The 19643-nt window shown below is 40.6% G+C and overlaps 1 protein-coding gene across 1 annotated transcript; it reads right to left on the bottom strand.

Moving 5' to 3' along the window:
• Positions 1-5370: 5370 nt before the first annotated feature.
• Positions 5371-19343, bottom strand: LOC121934532 (aromatase). The gene is made up of 9 exons (XM_042475112.1): positions 19205-19343; positions 15369-15519; positions 11909-12063; positions 10235-10411; positions 9417-9531; positions 8631-8745; positions 7961-8123; positions 6683-6924; positions 5371-5628 (listed from the first exon to the last, which is right to left on the bottom strand). The coding sequence occupies exons 1-9, from the start codon at positions 19341-19343 to the stop codon at positions 5371-5373; spliced, it is 1515 nt and encodes a 504-aa protein (XP_042331046.1).
• Between the last annotated feature and the right edge of the window lie 300 nt (positions 19344-19643).

A 19643-nucleotide genomic window follows, 5' to 3' on the forward strand; every position in this document is an offset into this window, starting at 1 on the left:
ACATATCAGAATAGCAAGTCACAGATGATTTTAAAGAGTCGTTTTATTACGATTTCCAAAGAGGATCATCACATCAAAGGTGTCTTTGTGTCATTCCACTTGACTTTTTTAAAATACCCCTATTAGCTTTCATCTGTATGACACGGTCATTACAAGATGATGTCACTACAAAGTTCAGTACTGTACACATCTCACATGAACTGATCACAAGAAAGCAGTGTTGAGTTTCAGAGCAACCACAAAATGTAAGCACAGTTAGTTGGCAAACATGTTTGGATGCAGAGAGATGTGTGCATTGTATGGCTGGATAAATTCAGGAGCAGCAAAGTTAATCTCAGTCCTTACGAAGCAGTGGCTTCTTGAAATCCATGTACAGATTGGCATGATTGTATTGGCACTAGATCAGATGTGTAGAGCACATCACCAATTAAGGTATTCATACATCTTGCTAAATAAAAGAACTGCAGAACATGCAGAAAAGAAGACTTGATAGATTTGCATGAAAGTCACAGTGACAGGTATCCTCAGGGACCTCTGGTTCTCCATAGAGAAACTGGAGTGTGTCCAAAGGAGGGTGACTAAAATGATGAAAGGTCTGGAAACTATTCCCTGCGAGGAACGCCTTAGGGAGCTGGGGATGTTTAGCCTGGAGAAGAGATGGTTAAGAGGTGATATGATAGCCTTGTTTAAATATTTGAAGGGATGTCATATTGAGGAGGGAGCAAGCTTGTTTTCTGCTGCTCCAGAGAATAGGACCCAGAACAATGGATGCAAGCTACAGGAAAAGAGACTCCACCTCAACATTAGGAGGAACTTCCTGACAGTAAGGGCTGTCCAACAGTGGAACAAACTCCCCCAGAATATAATGGCGTCTCCTTCCTTAGAGGTCTTTAAACAGAGGCTGGATGGCCATCTGTCAGGGATGCTTTGATTGTGATTTCCTGCATGGCAGAATGGGGTTGGACTGGATGCTCTTCCAACTCTATGATTCTATTTTCAGTTCTACTGGAGAGTTAGAACTACTGCAAAGCACAGGAAGGCTACTGTGCACTCCTTACCAATAAATGGTTTGAAATAATTTTTTCACAGCTATCCTTTTATTAATCAAGAAAAAGAAACTAGAAATACTGATTCTTATTTTCATCCACATCTTTAAATTGCCCTTATGAACCAGATTAAGAAGATATACACAATCTATCCTTGGAGGAGGAGAGAAGGAAATGTTGGAACTAGAACCTACAAGGAAAACATGTGGCTTGCTTTAGCTCCTCAGAGGCTGAGGGAAGTCTAGGGCTATATCTATTAAGTAGTTACATTTCTTTAAAATCAGATGCTGCTTAGCTGTTCCAGGAAGTTTTAAGTCACAATGTTAGTTAATGGGCAAATCTAAAGTGCTGAACATATTTCCCACTTATTCCAGAGGTAGCAGTGTAAAAGAGGTGTTTTGAAAACACTACACAAATAGATCTTTTTCTTTCTCCAGATGTGGCTGGTGGCCTCCATGTCAGTGGAGCATTGAATCAAATCCAGGTTTGGGCCAGCTTTAAAAAGATCTGTCCAAGGTGCTGGACCTGGTTAGGATTCACTACCCTGATGATATGGGAGACACACACCACCATATGAATACAGAGCAGTATTCCTAAATTCAATCATCTGTACCTGTTCTATATTCACAAAAACTGCTTAATCACAATGGTGACACTTGCCACAATTGTAACTCCCGCCCAACTACTTTACTGGGCCTGATCTATATGAGGATGAAGAGGTTCATTCTCTTCACATTCAGGGCATACATGAATTACATTTGTGTCCAGTTTGGGGTGGAGGCAGAGCAGTTAAGTATAAAAATGAGTAAGGGAGGTGGAGGAGGGAAAGGAATGTAACAGCACCTTTAAGGCTAACTAATGCAGCCAAAGAAGTGGGTTTATATCCACAAAAGTTCCTGTAAAAATAAAAAAGCAATCAGGTTTCAAGGTTCTGCTACATTCCTTTTCCCCACTCCCCTTTCTTTCCTCTTTTTTAGGTTGCAAGAGACTAAGGCCCAATACAGATGGGTGAAAAGCACCGGTCTGTGGGCAGGGTGAGGACTCAGCATCCCCACACTCACATCCCTTTCTGCGCTGCCCGGGTGCCGTATTTGTGCATGGCCATTCAGACAGTGCACACATTGATCATGTCCCAAACAGGGCTGCACCAAAGAGGTGTGATCAAGCTGCCCAGAAGCTGCTATGGCACCTCTTCAGAGGCACAAAAAGTAGCCAGAAAAACTGGCTCCTTTTTGTGCTCTGCCAAGGCTGGATCGGTGCTGCTGTGTATGTTTGCCATAGCACCAATCCAGGGCAGAAAGGGGTGGTATCTTGCTGCCCCTTCCTGCCTGTCTGTACCAGGCCTAACATGGCTACTTTTTAGTTACGTATACTTAACTGACTAGATGATGCATCTGAGGATGTAGGCTGAAGTCTGCAAAAGCTTATGCTACCAGCTTCTTTCTTCCAGTTAGTTTCAAAGGTGCTACAAGTTCCCTTTGCAAACTAAGTGGCTGATGTAGAATTCTGGTTAGTAAAGGTCACTTTTAGTTCTACATCCAGACATAGCTTATTGGTATCTTTATCCAAAAGAGACAATGTAATTGAAAGGATTCATAACATTTTCAGACCTTCGGTCCTCTAAGACCTTCTAAGAGAGAAAGAAAGAGAGAGGGAGGAGGGATTATTCCCAGTCTTTGTTTCTTCCAGCTATCTTTATAATATATTTACAACTTTAATAAAATGTTATATTTAAATAAAAGAGACACAATGCTAGCCAAAGACATCCATGTGCAGTACTGTTTCCCATATACAAAACAAATAAATAAGGCATTTACAAGTTCAAGGTCCCCCCCTCCCCGCTTTTCACCACTTCAACACATGATTCCATGCAGTGATCTGGCAAGATTTTAAAATGATACTTTCCATCACCCTTGAGCAGAACCAGTCTAAAATGCCTCTCCCCACCCCTGCCTCCAGTTTATTGTACTCAATGGTTGTGTGAGCATTGGAATGAGAGCTGATTTCTCAAACCAGGATGGTGAGATGCATTTCAAGCTTATTAAAGCTGACTTTGCCTTGGGGCAAAATTGATGTAGCTGAAATGCAACATCATGCTAGTGGTTAACTAGAGAAAAGGGACTCCCCCATCCTGTCTCCTGGATGCCTAAGTCCTATTCTTAGAGTAGGGATACTCTTAAGTCCTATTTCTAGATGAGAGTAGACCTACTGAATCAATTGGATTTACCTCTGTGTTAGCCTATTCATAGAAACGGGATATACTATGGTGAAAAATATTGCCATATGTACCTTAGACTAGTCTTGCATTAAACAATAGCCTGATTGACTTTGGTGACAAGCAGTTCTATCCAGGTGAGCAAGTAAACTGGGGAAAAAGAGACAGAGCACTCTATCTTCTTCTTTACATGCGGCGTAGAAACTAAATATCACAATGTGCCTAGCACTGAAATGCAATTCTCTATCTCTCCTCTAGCAGGAGCTGATTTATCAAACCAGGATGGTGAGATGCATTTCAAGCTTATTAAAGCTGACTTTGCCTTGAAGCAAAATTGATGCAGCCGAAATGCAACATCATGCTAGTGGTCAACTAGAGAAATTGAACTTTCTTTCCCCTCCTGTCTTCTGGAAGCCTAAGTCCTAACTGGCTAGCAAACATTTTGAGTAATTTTGAGGGGCTTATCAGAAAAGCCATTTCAGGGGCTCGACAGACAGCCCCAAAATAACAGCTTTCTGCTGCCTCTTTCAGCGCTGGATCGAGGCCACAGCAACTGCTCACTGCACCACTGGCACTTTGCTGACGATAAAAAGAATGGCAAAATGCTCCTCCTTTTGAAGCTTGAAAAAAGCCATGCTGCAGCGGTGATGGCGGCTTTGGGCATTTCTTTCATATAGTGGCTATCACTCAAGCTACATCCAGCTAATAAGGGGTTAATTTATCATTTAGGATGGGTAATATCAGAGGGGTGATACTCTTTGCTAATCAAGCTTTGGGTGAAGAGAGAGATACTAAAATATACTGATATGGGGCTGTTGGTCAGTTCTTTCAAGCTCTCCTGTTGGGATGCTGACCATCTGCTGACCATCAGCATAAGGATGCTCCCCAAACATCTGCCTTTTGGCCATAGTGGATACATTCACCTGTATCCCTTTAAAATGCTGAAGAGATGGTGCGAGTGGGGAGAGGCTCGATGGTGGAAGGAGAAAGGAGAGGCCTCAGTTTTTCTAAAAAAGTAAAATTAAAATGTTAAGTTTTTAAAATAAAATGAATTTTTTATAATTATTTTAAATTTTTCTTTAAAAACATCACATCTTGCCACTTTAACCACAGGAAACTATGTACACATAAATACATTTAAGCTGTGAAGGTGAAAGTAAAATTAAAGTATAATTTTAATCTTGCTAGTTGCTTATGTCACAACTCTTGCCAGTACATTCATTGATATATGGGAATTGTGATTTATAAGTAACATTAGTACAAAAAACATTACTGAGGATTCTGTATGACGTGGTATGGGAGGAGGTCATTATGGCAGAAGGGGGGAGACACCATGACTTACCCGCCCCTCAAGTGATGCTAACCCTAGTGATGCCACTCTGCTTATATTCCAATTCCAGAAAGACGGTTAGATGATATAACCTAAGAATGGGAGAACTGTGAGGAATAGCCAACTTTCATAGCAAGGAAAACATATGCATAATCCCTTTCTAATGTTAAGGGATGAAGAAAGCCACTGCTACTTATTTTGCTTTGCTTTAGCCCACAGTGAGTCAAGAGGACTTGGCATGATTGGTAGTGAGGACAGCGGCTTAGCCAAAGGAAAGTAACATTCAGGGGGTATCACAACACATTCACATTGTTTTGTTGCTCTGAAAAAAGTCTTCTCAACATTGCACATCAATTCACTGAAATGGCAACCAGCTTCTTTGGAAGTCTCTGGCATTGCCCAACTAATCTCTGAGGACCTTCACACAGTTGTCAGCATGCAATGCCCAATATATAAATTCACTTGGACATGATTGTTTGCAAAGGACCTCCTGTGCATGATTATTTACTTACTATCAACAGGTTTGAGGGTGTTTTTGGGTATACTCCAGAAATATTATTCTCCTTGTAGGACCGAAGTTCATTCAGATAAACACTTATATCAGCAATTGGACTGAGGAAAACAAAATGTTCCATTAAGTGAGTGAGTGACCAAGTGAGTGAGCAAATGGATGCACCTGGGATGAATGAGGATTTCCCCCTTTGATTTGAGGAGCCCAACCAATCCGTTTTGGTTAGGATAGTCCAACCAGACAGTGTCCCCGTACTTTGAGGCTTGTTTTATTCATCTTCATAATTCTTTTCCATATTACTTCTTCTTGGTGTGAATACCATCTCTAGCAATGGCTGGCTTTCATTTGGATGAAAAGACAAATCATTGTTTGTGGCTATGCTTTTAAGACCTTTGCCTTTTACAGTCTGGATGCTGCACCTTCTCAGAAGAGTTACCAAGATTGCTTTCATCATGACCATGGCGATAAATTTTCCAACACAGCCACGGGGACCAAATCCAAAGGGCTGAAAATAGCGATAAGGAACCTGTGCAAAAGGATTGGTTAAAACAAACTAAGAAAAAGTCCTGTGGCACTGAACTGCATATGTTCATTGATAAAACAATCGGGAAAAGCAATCTAATTACAGTCACATATATCACCATCTTAAAATTAAAATTCTTATTGATAATTTTTTAAATAGTGGGCATACATATTTCTATAGCATGCAATTTGAACCTGTATTTAATCTGCCCTTCTGCTGCTAGATTGCAATTTATGAGAAGCAAAGCATACTAACCAGCCTATTAAACTACTTGCAACCCGATAAAACTACTCTACATTAAAATGGGTTTGCCTTTGAAAACTACTCCACAGCCTCCAACATTTCACAGGTAAAAACATGTGGCCAAGCAACATCAGAGTGTTATTAAAGTTATGAATGAGGAAGAACTAGAACTAGCTAGGAGAGGCTCCAGCAGTTTGCTCTTGCCTAAGCCTACTGGGAAGGGCTAGATTCCACCCGCTCTGGTCTTCTCTCCCCTGTGGAGTAGATTAAGTGCAAACTAATTTTTCACTTTAAACTCAGTTTGCAGCCATTGGGATTAGGCTAAGGACAAAGGTGGAAAGTGGAAGGATGAAAGAGAAACAGGAACATTTTAAAAGCAGATGAAAAAGTGGAGCCCTGGTGGTGCAGTAGTTCAGTCCTAGAGGAGGGCTCCAAGGTTGACTTGGCCTTCCATCCTTTCGTAGGTCAGTAAATATAAAATAGATACTGACTCTGGACCATTTGAGATTATGCTAGAGTCACAGAATCACAGAACTGGAAGAGACCACAAGGGCCATCCAGTCCAAACCCCTGTCATGCAGGAACTCACAATGTACCATGACTTGCACTAAATATGACTGCAGAAATTTTTGGCTTCCACTTCAAAGCAAAATCCTAAACCAAGGGCAGGCAGCATGTATTTCTCCAGATGCTACTTGACTATCATTGTCACTGATCACTATGCTGAAGCTGAGGTGTGTTACAGTTGTTTGCCACCCCTGCCCTTAACAATTCTATATATATTTCTAAACAAACAAACAAAAGAAAAACTCACACTCTTCTCAAAATTTTCAAGTGAGAATTCATTTGGCTTTGGAAAGAACTCAAGCCTGTGCATGCGCCCGATATTCAGAATGATGTTGGTTCCTTTTTTCACGGGATAGCCATCAATCACATCATCCTGCAAGGCTTTGCGCATGACCAAGTCCACGACTGGCTGGTATCTCATGCTTTCAAGGATAAAATTCTCAACTACCTTCAGCTTTGGCATGTCATCGCTTTGGATCTCTCTGTCACCTTTTAGAAATGAGGAAGATAAAACACTGGTTGCCATTGGTTGCTCTTTAAGCAAGAACTAGAATGCCATTTCAGTATGAGTTTGGGGTTTATATTTAAAAATTCTCTATTGATTTTCTAAAAGATGTTAACAATTTTCAGTGTTTCCTTTAGTATTAAACTGTTCAGACTTGAGTCTTGCTGATCGATTGTATAACTCTATACTGTGCATTCATAACTGCCCAACAGGATTCTGACCAATGTTCCAGCTCAAAGAACATATAAGAGGACTGTGTGGCTGAATGTTTTCCCATATCATACATACATACATACAAACAAACAAACAAACAAACCCCCTCCAAAAAAACCACCTCCTTCTCCATTCCAAACTATCATGGTGAGGAAAAGACTAGAGAAAACTGATCATCTTGATAGGCTACTAGGTATGTATATACACGTTTTTATGGGTGGGATCATTCATATATTCAGTTTATTGAAGTGATACATTTCAGTCCAATATAATTCATTGGCCTTTTTTACAGGAATAAGAACAAGAAGCTGTTTCCACCCCAAGCCAATTGGCAAGCCAAGTGTTCACTTGTAAAAAGACTGTCTATTTTTTCAGGATTACTAATTGTTTGGAGGGATGCAATGGCTTAGTGGTTAAGATGCCAATTCTGATGACCGGAAGATTGGAAGGTTGGCAGTTCAAGGCCCAAGTGCTGCATGATGGGGTGAGCTGCCATCATTAGTCCCAGCTTATGCCAACCTAGCAGTTTGAAAGCATACATATGAAAGTAGATAAACAGGTACCACTTTGGTGGGAAGGAAACAGCATTCGGTGCAGTCATGCTGGGCACATGACCACCAGAGTCATCTTCGGACAATGCTGGCTCTTCGGCTTAGTAGCAGAGATGACCACCCCCCCTACAGTCAGTTATGGTCATTCATGTCAAGGGACTACCTTTACCTTTACTATTTGGACCCTTTTGAATGGAAAATACAATTAGATCATTTGATGGATTGCCATTCTCCTCTGGTGTGGCTGGATACTTACTAATCACATTCTGTATTTCTTTCATCATTGCTTTCTCAACTTGAGGATGTTCTGCAATCAGCACTAGCATGAAAAACAGAGTCACTGAGAGTGTATCCGGAGCAGCTATCAGCATCTCCAAAACACACTGGTTGACATTCTCGCCAGTCAGCTCACCACGGCTCTATAAAATCAAACCAAGGAGATAGTGGTTTACAGACTCAGGTGCCAGCAGTAATGTGCAACTGAATTCAGCTCAGCATAGGATCAAAGTATGGGAAAAATAAATTCATATGGGAGGTGAATCTGGAGCAGTTGTACATCATTCCATCAGGTAAATAATAGCTGGATATATTTTCAGTTGAGAAACCATGAACAAATAGAGCAACCTGTTTGCTCAGGGATCTGGGAAGACCATAGCGCAGTGATCAGACACCTGCTTTGCAAAGATCCTGGGTTCAATCCCTGGTATCTCTAGCTACTAATATCAGTAACAAGTGTTTGTGGGAGAACTTTGCTTGAGATCCGAGGAATTTCTGACAGTCAACATTGGCCCAGATGATCTAGTACTTTTTTAAAAATCAACTTTCTAGGAAAACAACAAATCTAGTTTTCCTTTTCCTTCTCTTGGTCCCTACAGAAAAGGAGATGATCAAATTGTGGCATACCTGCTGGAAATGTCAAAAATTACCTGTGCAAAAATCAGTTGAGATGCAAAATCCATATGGTCCTCTAGTTTCTCAACTATGGAAAGCTTTTGGCGTTTCTGCTCAATTAAGATTTCAATGGCTTCCTTCAGATCCCTCCTAGAACAGAAGGGGTTCCATTCATCACTATGCAATACAATGTTTTCATGTCTGCTTTCCATGATGTATTGTTTTTTTGGAGGGGGGTTGAGCTCTCAGGATTGAAAAGCCATTTAGCTGGGATAATGACATTATTTGCTACCTCCTCCACCCCATGTTTCCCTGTCACCTCTGAACTTAGCTGCAATCTTCACTTGTAGCTGGTGCCAAATGGGGAATGGATTTCCCCAATAACAGTGGCCTAGGTTATGTTGATCCATATCAACAACCAGGTCTAACCATTCTTAGCTCCACCATTAACCACTCTTTTGTAAAGCTAATGGGTCTTAATTATCCTTTCAATCCCAAAACACTCAAGAGAGATAAGTGGGAAGCTTCATAATATTTACCTTGGCTTGAATCCTATTGTTGGTCACATCTAGAATAGCTCTTAATAGATCAATGGTTAAATGGTGAATCAGCACACAGGTAAATCCCTTTGATTCACCTCTTGCAAACTAAAATATTGCTCCATTTTTGTAGCCAGGCTGCAGCATTTCATTTATATACCGCTTCATATCGCCTAAGCGATCCTGGCCACACTTGCTTCAAAGGTATGAGCAGCCATTACTTTGCCATCTCAGCTCAATCACATTACTGACAATAGTAAACCTTTTGCTATTGCTACTTACGCAGATTTTTCATATTTCTTGTACAGCCAAGAAAACTTAAAGAAGATGTCAGGTTTTAGCAGAAGTGCCTGCCAGGCATCAAAGTAATTCTGGATCTTAAGTACAATGGCATTTTCTGGAATCAGATATAGACGAAAATACAAGAGAAATATAAATGGTTAGGAATTTGCAGCAATGCACCCCTTCTTCTCCTCCTCCTCCTATCTTTCCCCTTCCCTCTCCTCTTCTTCTTTCTTTTTATTTATGTTCATATCCCCCTTTTCATCCAAATGAGCTCAAGGTAGCATCACTTTTTAAAATTCTGATTGCATGAGGAAACTCATGCTGAGCAAAACTAATTGGCCCATAGTCATTCTGTGAGTTTCATGGCTCAATGGAAACTTGGATCTGGCAGTTCCAAGCCTCAGTCCAACACTCTAACCAAATACATCATGCTGGTTCAGTATGGATCACTCATAAAGGCCAGAACAACTTGCATTGCCTTAGCTTTGTGACAGGAGCATGTACCAAGCTCTTTAAAGAAAGGCTGAAGATACCAGGGAGTCATTGATACTGCACCATTATAGCAGTTTGATATCACTTTTATTGTCATAGTACGAATTAAAAACATTTAAAGAGTCTGTAGAGTTTCCCAGCTTAAATAATCTTTTGTCTTGCTGTAATCCTTCCTGTTTCCTCACACCTTCTAATAATGTTCTGGCATATAGACAGTGCTGTTTTGGCTGGAAAAAGAGCCACGCTCAATTATGAACTTTGGAAACAGCTACCAATAGCACAGCTTTGGAATCAATGAGAAATCCAAGAAAGGAATTTCCTACCATCAAGAGGAATGCCAAGAAAAAGCTTGTTTGAAGTGTCCAGCATGATCCGCCTCATAAGATTCAGGCTGTTGATGTAGCCACATCTAGCAGTCACTTCTTCTAGCCGGTCCAGGTGTTCAATTGTTGATTCAACACAAATGGCAACCATCCGCACAAGACCTGGGCCTGACAGAGCTGAAACATTGCACAGATGAAAACTGGGGCACATGTGGCCAAGCAATATCAGAATGTGGTCAATATGGCAAAAGGTGTTAATGAAGACGAATACACAAACCTGAATAGGCTGCAACATTTTGTTTTGGCCTGAGTCTACTGGGAAGATCAAGATTCAGCCCCTCCACTCCTTCTCCCCATGCAGAGTTAACTGAGCACAAACTACTTTTGCCCTTTTAACTAAGTTTGCAGCAACTGAAGTAAAGTGAGGACAGGACTGTCATCTGTAATGCAGACCATCCAATTTTGTCCTGGCCAAATTATAGCTACCCCAGTTATTATCCAAGCCAATCTGAATCTTAGAGGTATAGAGTCATCAGGGTTAACTGGGCTCCTGAGCCCAGCACAATCTATTTCAGTGACCTGAGCAGGACGTTTATCATCTTCTTCTGCCATTCACTTAGGAAAAGAGAAACGGTTTTCCATCTGCACCCAGTCATTCAGTGCATCTATCTGGCATCATGTTGCAGGATATTGGCCCAAGGATATATGACTTCAAAACATACAATTCAATGTGTAACCCCAGATCACCCTGTCACTTCCCAAAGAAAAGATCAGCGGTGAAATCTGGGGCTATGTCAATTAGACCGTATGCATATAGATCTGAAACATGGCATTCACAATTGGAAAGCCTGCAACCTGAGAGGCAAGATAGGTGCACTAAGTGGGCAGACATGACAATCTCACCACATTAATGCTCTAAAATGGGCCAAAAGGATTTGCAGTACAAACTCGGGCTTCATATCTAATCATAGCATCATCTAAGTAGAGGGATCTGGAGGCTGGACCCCCCCCCCCCCATGCTCACTAAAGAACCAAATTTACTAAAACTGGACCTATCCTTTTTTGAGCATTGTGGGGCTCACAGGTCAGCCCCTCCAATTCTGAAAAGGCCGATTCTCACTTAAGGGTGAAATTCTTTTTCAGCAATGGAAAACTGGGGAGCCTGGGAGCCAAACTGGGGGCCATGTCTTAGCTGGTGACTTCCATGTCAGTGGGATGGTAGAGCACTCTAGGCCTTGGTTAGCTACAAAAGGTCTATTCAAGATGCTGAGTCTATTTTTAGCCCCTCATATAGCTCCTTTTAAGTTTAGATTAAAAGCTGATTTTGATTCACTGTTTCACTGACATGGGAGCCAACAAAGACCACCAGTGTACAGGCCACACAATTCTCACCCTCTGATTTACTTGGAGCTTCAGGGATAGGATTTCTGGCTTCTCCCATTTTGAGCAAGAGCATTTCCAGAAATCACTCTGACCACCAGAAGCAGTACACAAAAATGAAGTGAAATTGCATTATCTCACAACATTACTTCCGTGTGCAAGGTTTTTGAGCTGGTCTTTGGATGTGACATGGCTCTTACCTCCAACAACTATGAATACATTATATACTAATATAAACTCTGTGTCATCAAAAACGGGCGAGGTTGTGTAACAATAGGATACTGTGCAGCTTACCTTTGGTGAAAAAGGGTCGGATTTCTTTCCACAGAGCTGGGTTATTATTAAATATGATGCCGTTTTCATGCATGCCAATGCACTTTAAGCCAGGTTTGCTCCCAAATCTAGAGATGTAATGTCCATGTTTCATGATGTGGAACATACTTGATGATCTGATTAAAGGAAAAAGAACACACTACATCAACAGATTTTATTTGCAAATTTTCAGAAGCCATTTTCAAACTTTTTTAAAAATAGACAAGTAATTTATAGTGCATGTAACAGCTGTATCATTTCTTTGGTTTAAATTGCTGTCATTTGTTTGGACATATGGTGCACTGTACTTCACCTTGAATTCAATTAGATAAACTCAATCTAAATATAAAACTATACTAAACTAAATTATTTGAGCATCTGCAGGACCACTTTCTTTCTTTGGTGACCACCATTCTGCCCAAAGTGTGCAGTTTCCTTATAGCTTAGCAAAAATTGGGAAATCTGTGCCCTTTGTGCATTTGTGCCCTTTACAGTGATAACAGTACAGCACTAGACTCTATTCTGAGATTTTGGATCACTTTTGTGAGTGACCTTATAGTTCTGTGATAAAGCATATGCATAATCTGCAGAAGTATTTTGACATGGCAGGGAGTTGGGCAATGGTTCCTATGGTCCCTCCCAGCTCTATGGTTCTATGATTCTATGGACGTTATCAGGCAAAGGAAATTAGAAGTATAATCCAATGGCAATAAAAACGCAATAATGGAGTTTAACATTATTGCGTGATAAACTACCACACGCAATTTCAGGCAATGGGAAGTCAGTCCGAACGCACTCATGGGGTTTTAGGTTATTGTGTGAGAGGTGATCACATGCCGTTTCAGGCAATGGCAAGTTATTTTTGGGCAATGGGAACTCAGTTCGAACGCAATTCGAACGCATGTAAATTCACTGAACTAGCGAATTCACGTAAATGGTTCAGTGAATTTACGTAAATGCGTTCTGGCCCCACTTTCTTTTCATTCGAAATTAAGAGAAATTTCTCCCGTCTGATCAACTCTATTGATTCTAAGATCAAGGATTCCATCTCTGCTGCAATGGCTTCCATGGCAGTGGAGCAATGAATGCAGTCTAAGCTTTAATATGACTGTCATATCAGGTGCTGTTAAAGGCACTGAACCAAATGCCTCAGTACCTTGGATAACTCTTGGATTTCAGCATTTCGGGTTTATAAGAAAGTGGAAAAGTGCAAATTAAAAAAAATGCTGGTTTTTTACTTGAGAGAATACCTATCTAGGAATATCTGGGTCTTCCACTGCAACTCTGTGATCAACATCCACAGGAAGCCGACACAGAATTGGGTTTGAAGACCTTTAAATATTTAGAGAAATGTTTTCGCAAGGAATTTCTAGGTCTTCCATTGCAACTCTATGGTCAATGTCTGGCAAAGTTGCTTTGTGGGACCTAGAAATTCCAAGAGAGAACATAGCACTCAAATCCATGAATAAGCAAATCCGCAACAATCAAGGCCGCAAATGCGGAGTGCTGACTGTATTTCATAATTTGCTAAAGGATAGCCAGGTTGGTCTTTTCTAGGAAAACCATAAAACTCATCTGGATAAGCCTCTTCCAGCAGGTTTATACAGATGCTTTTCAAATTGTAATTTTAAATGATGAATGTTAACTATGGATTGTTTTTGAATGTGTATGTCTTATTTGTTTTTTTAAATTGTTGCATGTTTCAATTAATGTGTTTAATTGATGTTGTGCATTGTTTATTTGTTGCTGTTCCCCACCCTGATCTATGGGGAAAGACACATAAACACTGAATCATAATATTTCCTTCACATGTATAGAATAATACGTATAGGGATGTTTCTGGTCACATTGCAAAGTGCAATGCAGAGAAAAGTGCAAAGATTGGAATGGTTTTAACAAAGGTCTGATATAAACCTTGAGAATAGTCACTGAAATGCAGTATAGAAATACCACAAATAAGATTTTAAAACAACACAACACAGTTATATATATATATCATTCCTACTGGGCTGTGATTACTTTTACTCTTTTCAGCAAGAAGATGAAATTAAACTGGAAGTGAATCTCCTTCAGAGGGAGCTAGAGGCTTTAAAATGTGACAGTTATCAGATCAATAGTGCAGAAATGGGAGAGGCTAGGCTGCTAAGTGGCCTTTAACAGAGATTTCCTCGGGGCACCAAAAAAGTTACTTTATGGACTGCAGCTCCAAGAAACCCCAAACCCACGTTGTCAATGGATAGCGCTTTCTGGAAGCCTTAATGTTTTAGAGTTTTCTAAGCCCTGGACAGGCCATCCAATGAAGCAGAAAATGTCAGAGACAATAGATCAGATGTACAACATATTAAAGCTTCCAATGAGAAGCTTTAATGGGGACAGGATCTGGTCCTTTGCATTAAGCGTCCAATATTTTTGGCTGACTGTTCTTGACAGTAAGAGCCAACCTAGCTAAAAGTGAGGGACTTGGGAGTTCATGATTTAACAAAACCTGGAGAGCCACATGTTTCCCATCCATGCCTTAAGACCAGTTGTCTACCATTAGGTTGGAATGCCTTCCACAGAATGTGAGAACTCCAAAAGTAACACCACAAAGAATCTATCAGCGGAGTGCAATGTCAAAACTGAGCTAAGCAATAGTCCCACTCTATACTACTTTGGTCAGACCTCCTGAGGAATACTGTGTCCAGTTCTGAGCATCGCATTTCAATATGGATATTATTAAGCTGGACCGTGTTCAGAGAAGGGCAACCAGGATGGTCAAAGGTATGGAAACCAAGCCCTATGAGGAATGGTTTACGAAGATGGATCTGCTTAGCCTAAAGAAGACAAGATTGAGAAGTGTTGCTGTTCCCTGCCTCCATTCATGGGGAGAGGTGGGTAAGAAATGACGATGACGATGATGATGATGATGATGATGATTTGAATACCTGAAGGGATGCCATGTAGACGACAGAGTGACTTTATTTGCTGCTGCTCCAGAAATTAAATCTCAGATTGAAGGATTCAAATGAGAAGAAAAGAGATTTCACCTAAACACTAGGAAGAGCGTTTTAAATGTAAGAACTGTTAGACAATGGAATAGACTGCCTCAGAGGTGCTTTGATTGTATATTTCTGCATGGAAGGGGATTGGACTTGATGGCCCTTTCTAGTCCCTTCCAACTCTATGATTCTATGATAGCTCAATGAATACTATGTGGTCAATTCAAAGAAACACATAAAAAAAAATCAAACCAGAGCTCAATGCCTAGCAATAGTTATAAGCAGAGACTAGAAATGACACTTTCTTTGGACTACAGTTTCCAGAACCCCTCAAACAGTATGACCAGTGGCCAAGCTGGTGGGGGATTCTGGGAGTTTTCATCCAAAACAGTAATGTTTCCAAACTCTGTTTACAAGCCCAGCTGCTTTCTCCACTCCTGATTTGCAAAAAAAGAAAGATTTACTTGCTAATAATGAGGGTCTCTTCTCCGCTGATCCAGACTCTCATGAATTCACCGTACATCTTGTTGTAGTAATTGCAAGCACTGCCTACTCCCATCCAGAGGAATCGCCCATGAGAGATAAGAGGGCCAATTCCCATACAGTAGCCAGGCCCTAAAAAAAGAGACAAGAAAAAAGATGGCTTTTGTGTGTGGGTGTGTGTTTTATCATTAGTATTATTTACATGATGCCTTGGACATACACAATGCTTTACAGTCCCGTGAAGGATTTTCTCTGAAGCAAAACAAAACTAGGCATGGTAGAGACCCTGAAATATTCAGATATAAATTGCTTTGGGCATAAACAGAGATACTGCTACAGTACTAGAAAAGGGCAGATCAAATTTTAAGCTCTCTTTCTCACTGGCTTTCTTTCATAATAAAATAAGAAGACCTCCTTCCCCACTGGACTGGACTGAAGGACCCTCTCATCCAGAATCCCAAGGTAGGCCCAAGACCCTTTGCTGCCTGAGGCCAAGACCCCTGTCAGAACTGCCAATTTGAATATTACTGTGATATCGACAATGGAGAAAGCTCCTTTACTACACCAAAGGGCAGATGGCCAGTTTATATGATAGGCTACACAGGAGACATATGTATATCACTTGGCTACACCTCCATAACTGTAGGGGCCCATACAGACAGGCCAAAATAAAGCTGTTTGGGTCACTTTGGAGGTATGCTGTTTAAATGATGCATGCGTCCTAAGAGTCCGGAAGCCAGACCAAAGCTGCGCTCCAGTACTTAGGACTGGAATATGGCTTTGGCGCAGCTTTTGGACTCTTAGGACACATGCATCATTTAAAAAGCATACCTCCAAAGTGACCCAAAGCAGGTTTATTTTGGCCTGTCTGTTCAGGCCCTATATTTTAATTATGTGTTGGACAGAAAAGTACTTTCTTTTGACTGTTCTGAATCACTTCTGAATCAATTTCACTGGGCAATTTAGCAGGCCTGCATTATCAGAGAGCAAGGAACATTTCTTTCTTCAGATGAGAATATCGGTATATGAATTTCATTCATATCCACCCACTCAGAGGCACAGTTTCCAGTTCTGATCCTTTACATTTCAGTGTGACATCCTGATAGGTTAGACTGCTAAACAAATACTGATAAACTGACTCCTACACACATTTTAAAGGCACACCACTGTGGAATAAATGACACTCATTTCCAGCTATGTTTGACCATTGGCCTATATTTAATGGATTTTGTTCCTCAAATTCTACTTGTTACGTAAATTATTTCCCCCTATTTGATAATGTGATGATCTAAGGTTACAAGCAATCTATCTGAACGGAACTGGATTAGATATTAGAATTAGATATTAGTGATTGGATTATTTTGAATCCACAAATAGTAATATCTTTATTGAGTAATGAAAAGGCAGAAAACACATCATTCAGGGTTTTAAACCTCCACTGACTTCTTCATCAGGCAAACATTTTAAATATTGGTTGTAGACATAAAGGCTATACATTCATGTTCAGGAGAGCTCTATATTACAATCTTGCGACCACACAAATGAGCATGGGAGCTTTTCCCACTGATGGCAGTGAAACCATGCCATGCTGCAATATATTTGCCTTTCACTTCACTTCCTCCTCATGAGAACCAAAGTTTATTATCCATAAATTAGTCTGCACTTAAAAAGAGTTTGCATTATTTTTTTGGATGTATTAAGTTATGTTGAGAATTCATTATGAGAACACCTTTGAGAGAGAATACATAGAAAACAAATGTGTGAATAAAATAAATAGCTGCCTAGATACATTTTATCCCACAATAAATATGTTCAAATATTGTATCAGGCTGCAATTTTGTTTTGCACACTAATCTGGGAGTAAGGAAGAATAAAATGAAATGGACCTATTTTTGAATAGACATGCATAGAATGCAGATCCTGGAAAATTATTGTTTTGGATTATAACTCCTAAAATCCTCCAGTCAGACTGATATCTTGGGGATATTGGGAGTTATAGTTCCAAGAATAACTTGTATAGGTTCTCATAGGCATACATAGACTAGTGTGGCATAGTGGTTTGAACGTTGGACTATGACTTTGCAGAGCAGGGCTTGGATCCTTGTTTAGCCATGGAAACCCACTGGGTGACCCTGGGCAAGCTGCACTCTCGCAGCCTCAGAGGATTTCAATGGCAAACCCCCTCTGAAAAAACCTGCCAAGAAAACTCCATGATAGGTTTGCCTTAGGGTTGCCATACGACAGGAATGACTTGAATTCAAACAACACACACATACAGAGAGAGAGAAAGAGAGAGAGAGGAGAATACACGGTTAACCTCTAATAATATTTCTATATTTCTATAATATTTCTATATTTCTATATTTCTTTACAATCATATTATGAAGGCTTTATCTCATTTTGGATTTGACCAAAAGTCCACCCAGTATCAGGTTTCCTACATTAGCCAACGTCAACAGGGCTGGCAGAGACCAAGTCTTGGCAAAACTGAGGATCCAGAGCCTTTGGCTCTCCAGATGCTTCCTACTTTAACCTCCAGATGTTCCAGCCTCCAGTGCTATCTGGTGGCACCTATGACAGAGAGATGGTGAATCTGCTCCATCTCATAGGCCACACTTTGAAGGAGCTGGCCACGGTGCTGAATATATTTGGAGGATATGGTTGCATGCTTTGGATAGCCCCTTTAAAGTTCAGACTAAAATCCACAATGTCCCACTTGTTCAGAGAAGATGCCAGCTTCAGATGCCAGTGAAACATCAGGAATAAACTCTTCTAGAACATGGCCACATAGCCCGAAAAACCCACAAAAACTATGGATGCCGGCTATGAAAGCCTTTGACTTCACATTGTTTATCCTGGTATTGGACACACAGAGCATGTACATTATAGATCATTTATCCACGTGCTGTACATGCACACCATTGCTCTGTACTACTACTCAAATTCATGCCAAAATAGGACAAATTTACCAACACTCAAAAAAATGACAATGTAAATTTATTGGAGGAATAACTGAGGCACTCAAGTGTCACTTTTTTCCATGCTTAAGCAGAAACAAATAAGCAATGTAAAACAGGCATTTACCTAGGACAAGCAACAGAGAGTTCAGTGCTACTGGAGGTTGAATAGACATGGATAGGACCGTAGTGCTTATATCTAACATAAAGGGAGGATGGGACAAGAAGGTGTTACCATAACCAAGGATATAGTTATAAAGGGACACAGGTTTTTTGGGGGTGGGGGGAGGTTGTTCTGACATTTTAAAAGACAGAGGCTACGATCATGAAGCAAAGAGACATAGCATAACTTTACATTCATACACCTCCATTGTCCAAAGACACTCCATTACAGAATTGTGATGTTGTACAACTAAAAGTACATCACACCTTGATGTGTAATTGCACCATCATGCAATGCAGTGCAATGCATGATGAAGCAATGAAGGCAAAATATGAAATGGTGCACAATGCACAACAAAGGTCAGTGGGAATCATAGGCACAACTCCGTTTTCACAGCCTTCAAATGAATATGCACAGTAAGCCAAAAGAGTAAAAACATATGCTTAGGAGAACTTTTGCATGCATATGACATCAACAGGCAGCTAAGACCTCCTTCCTGCCACTGAAACAGACAATGAAAACCACTTGGTTTTGATGTTGAAAAATAAAGCCCCAGCTGTGTGTGGTTGGAAAGATATCTCCAATTACAGAAACAGTCATTCTGATATGCTTTTCCCAACCCTTCTTTGAGAAGGGGAACAGTTCTAGTGACCCCTGTTATCCATCTCTCACCCACCAACATTTCAGAAGCACTCACCTGGGATTGTTGATGTTTCTTCATAAGTCCATATTAGGAAAATGAAGCCCATGAGGAGCAAAAGAGGCAGGGTAGCTGTTGGCATTGTCTCTGAGACCGCTCTGGTGATATTGTAATGCGTTGGATTCAGAGCTTCCATGATCACCTTCGACAAGCTGATGTGATGCTGGATGGATGAAAGAAAAAACCAAAGTGTGGAGAGGAGGCTGGAAACTTCACAGAGCTTTTTTTGCTTCAACTGCCAGTACCAGTGTGCAACCCGTCCCTCTATTCGGTTTGTTTTATAACAAGGCCGGAGGTTTAGATTAGACAACACAAGCGACAAGTCAAAACAAGAGTAGAAAAAGATACACTTTTTGCCCTACAAAACAAAGCCTCTTTGGCCTTGGTATTAAAGCTCAGGTTGCTTGCACCAGTTGGGTTCCTATCTCCCCTATTA

This window comes from Sceloporus undulatus, chromosome 6, assembly GCF_019175285.1.
Source record: "Sceloporus undulatus isolate JIND9_A2432 ecotype Alabama chromosome 6, SceUnd_v1.1, whole genome shotgun sequence".
Lineage (NCBI taxonomy): Eukaryota > Metazoa > Chordata > Lepidosauria > Squamata > Phrynosomatidae > Sceloporus > Sceloporus undulatus.

Bases quoted from the DNA above. Each gene is read 5' to 3' on its own strand.
- LOC121934532 (XM_042475112.1), bottom strand. From the start codon at position 19,343: ATGGAAGCTCTGAATCCAACGCATTACAATATCACCAGAGCGGTCTCA. The intron at 8,746-9,416 runs GTAAGTAGCAAT...CTTCTGTTCTAG, and splicing joins AAGAAATATGAAAAATCTGC to GAGGGATCTGAAGGAAGCCA. The intron at 8,124-8,630 runs GTAATTTTTGAC...TTGATTTTATAG, and splicing joins CTCAACTGATTTTTGCACAG to AGCCGTGGTGAGCTGACTGG.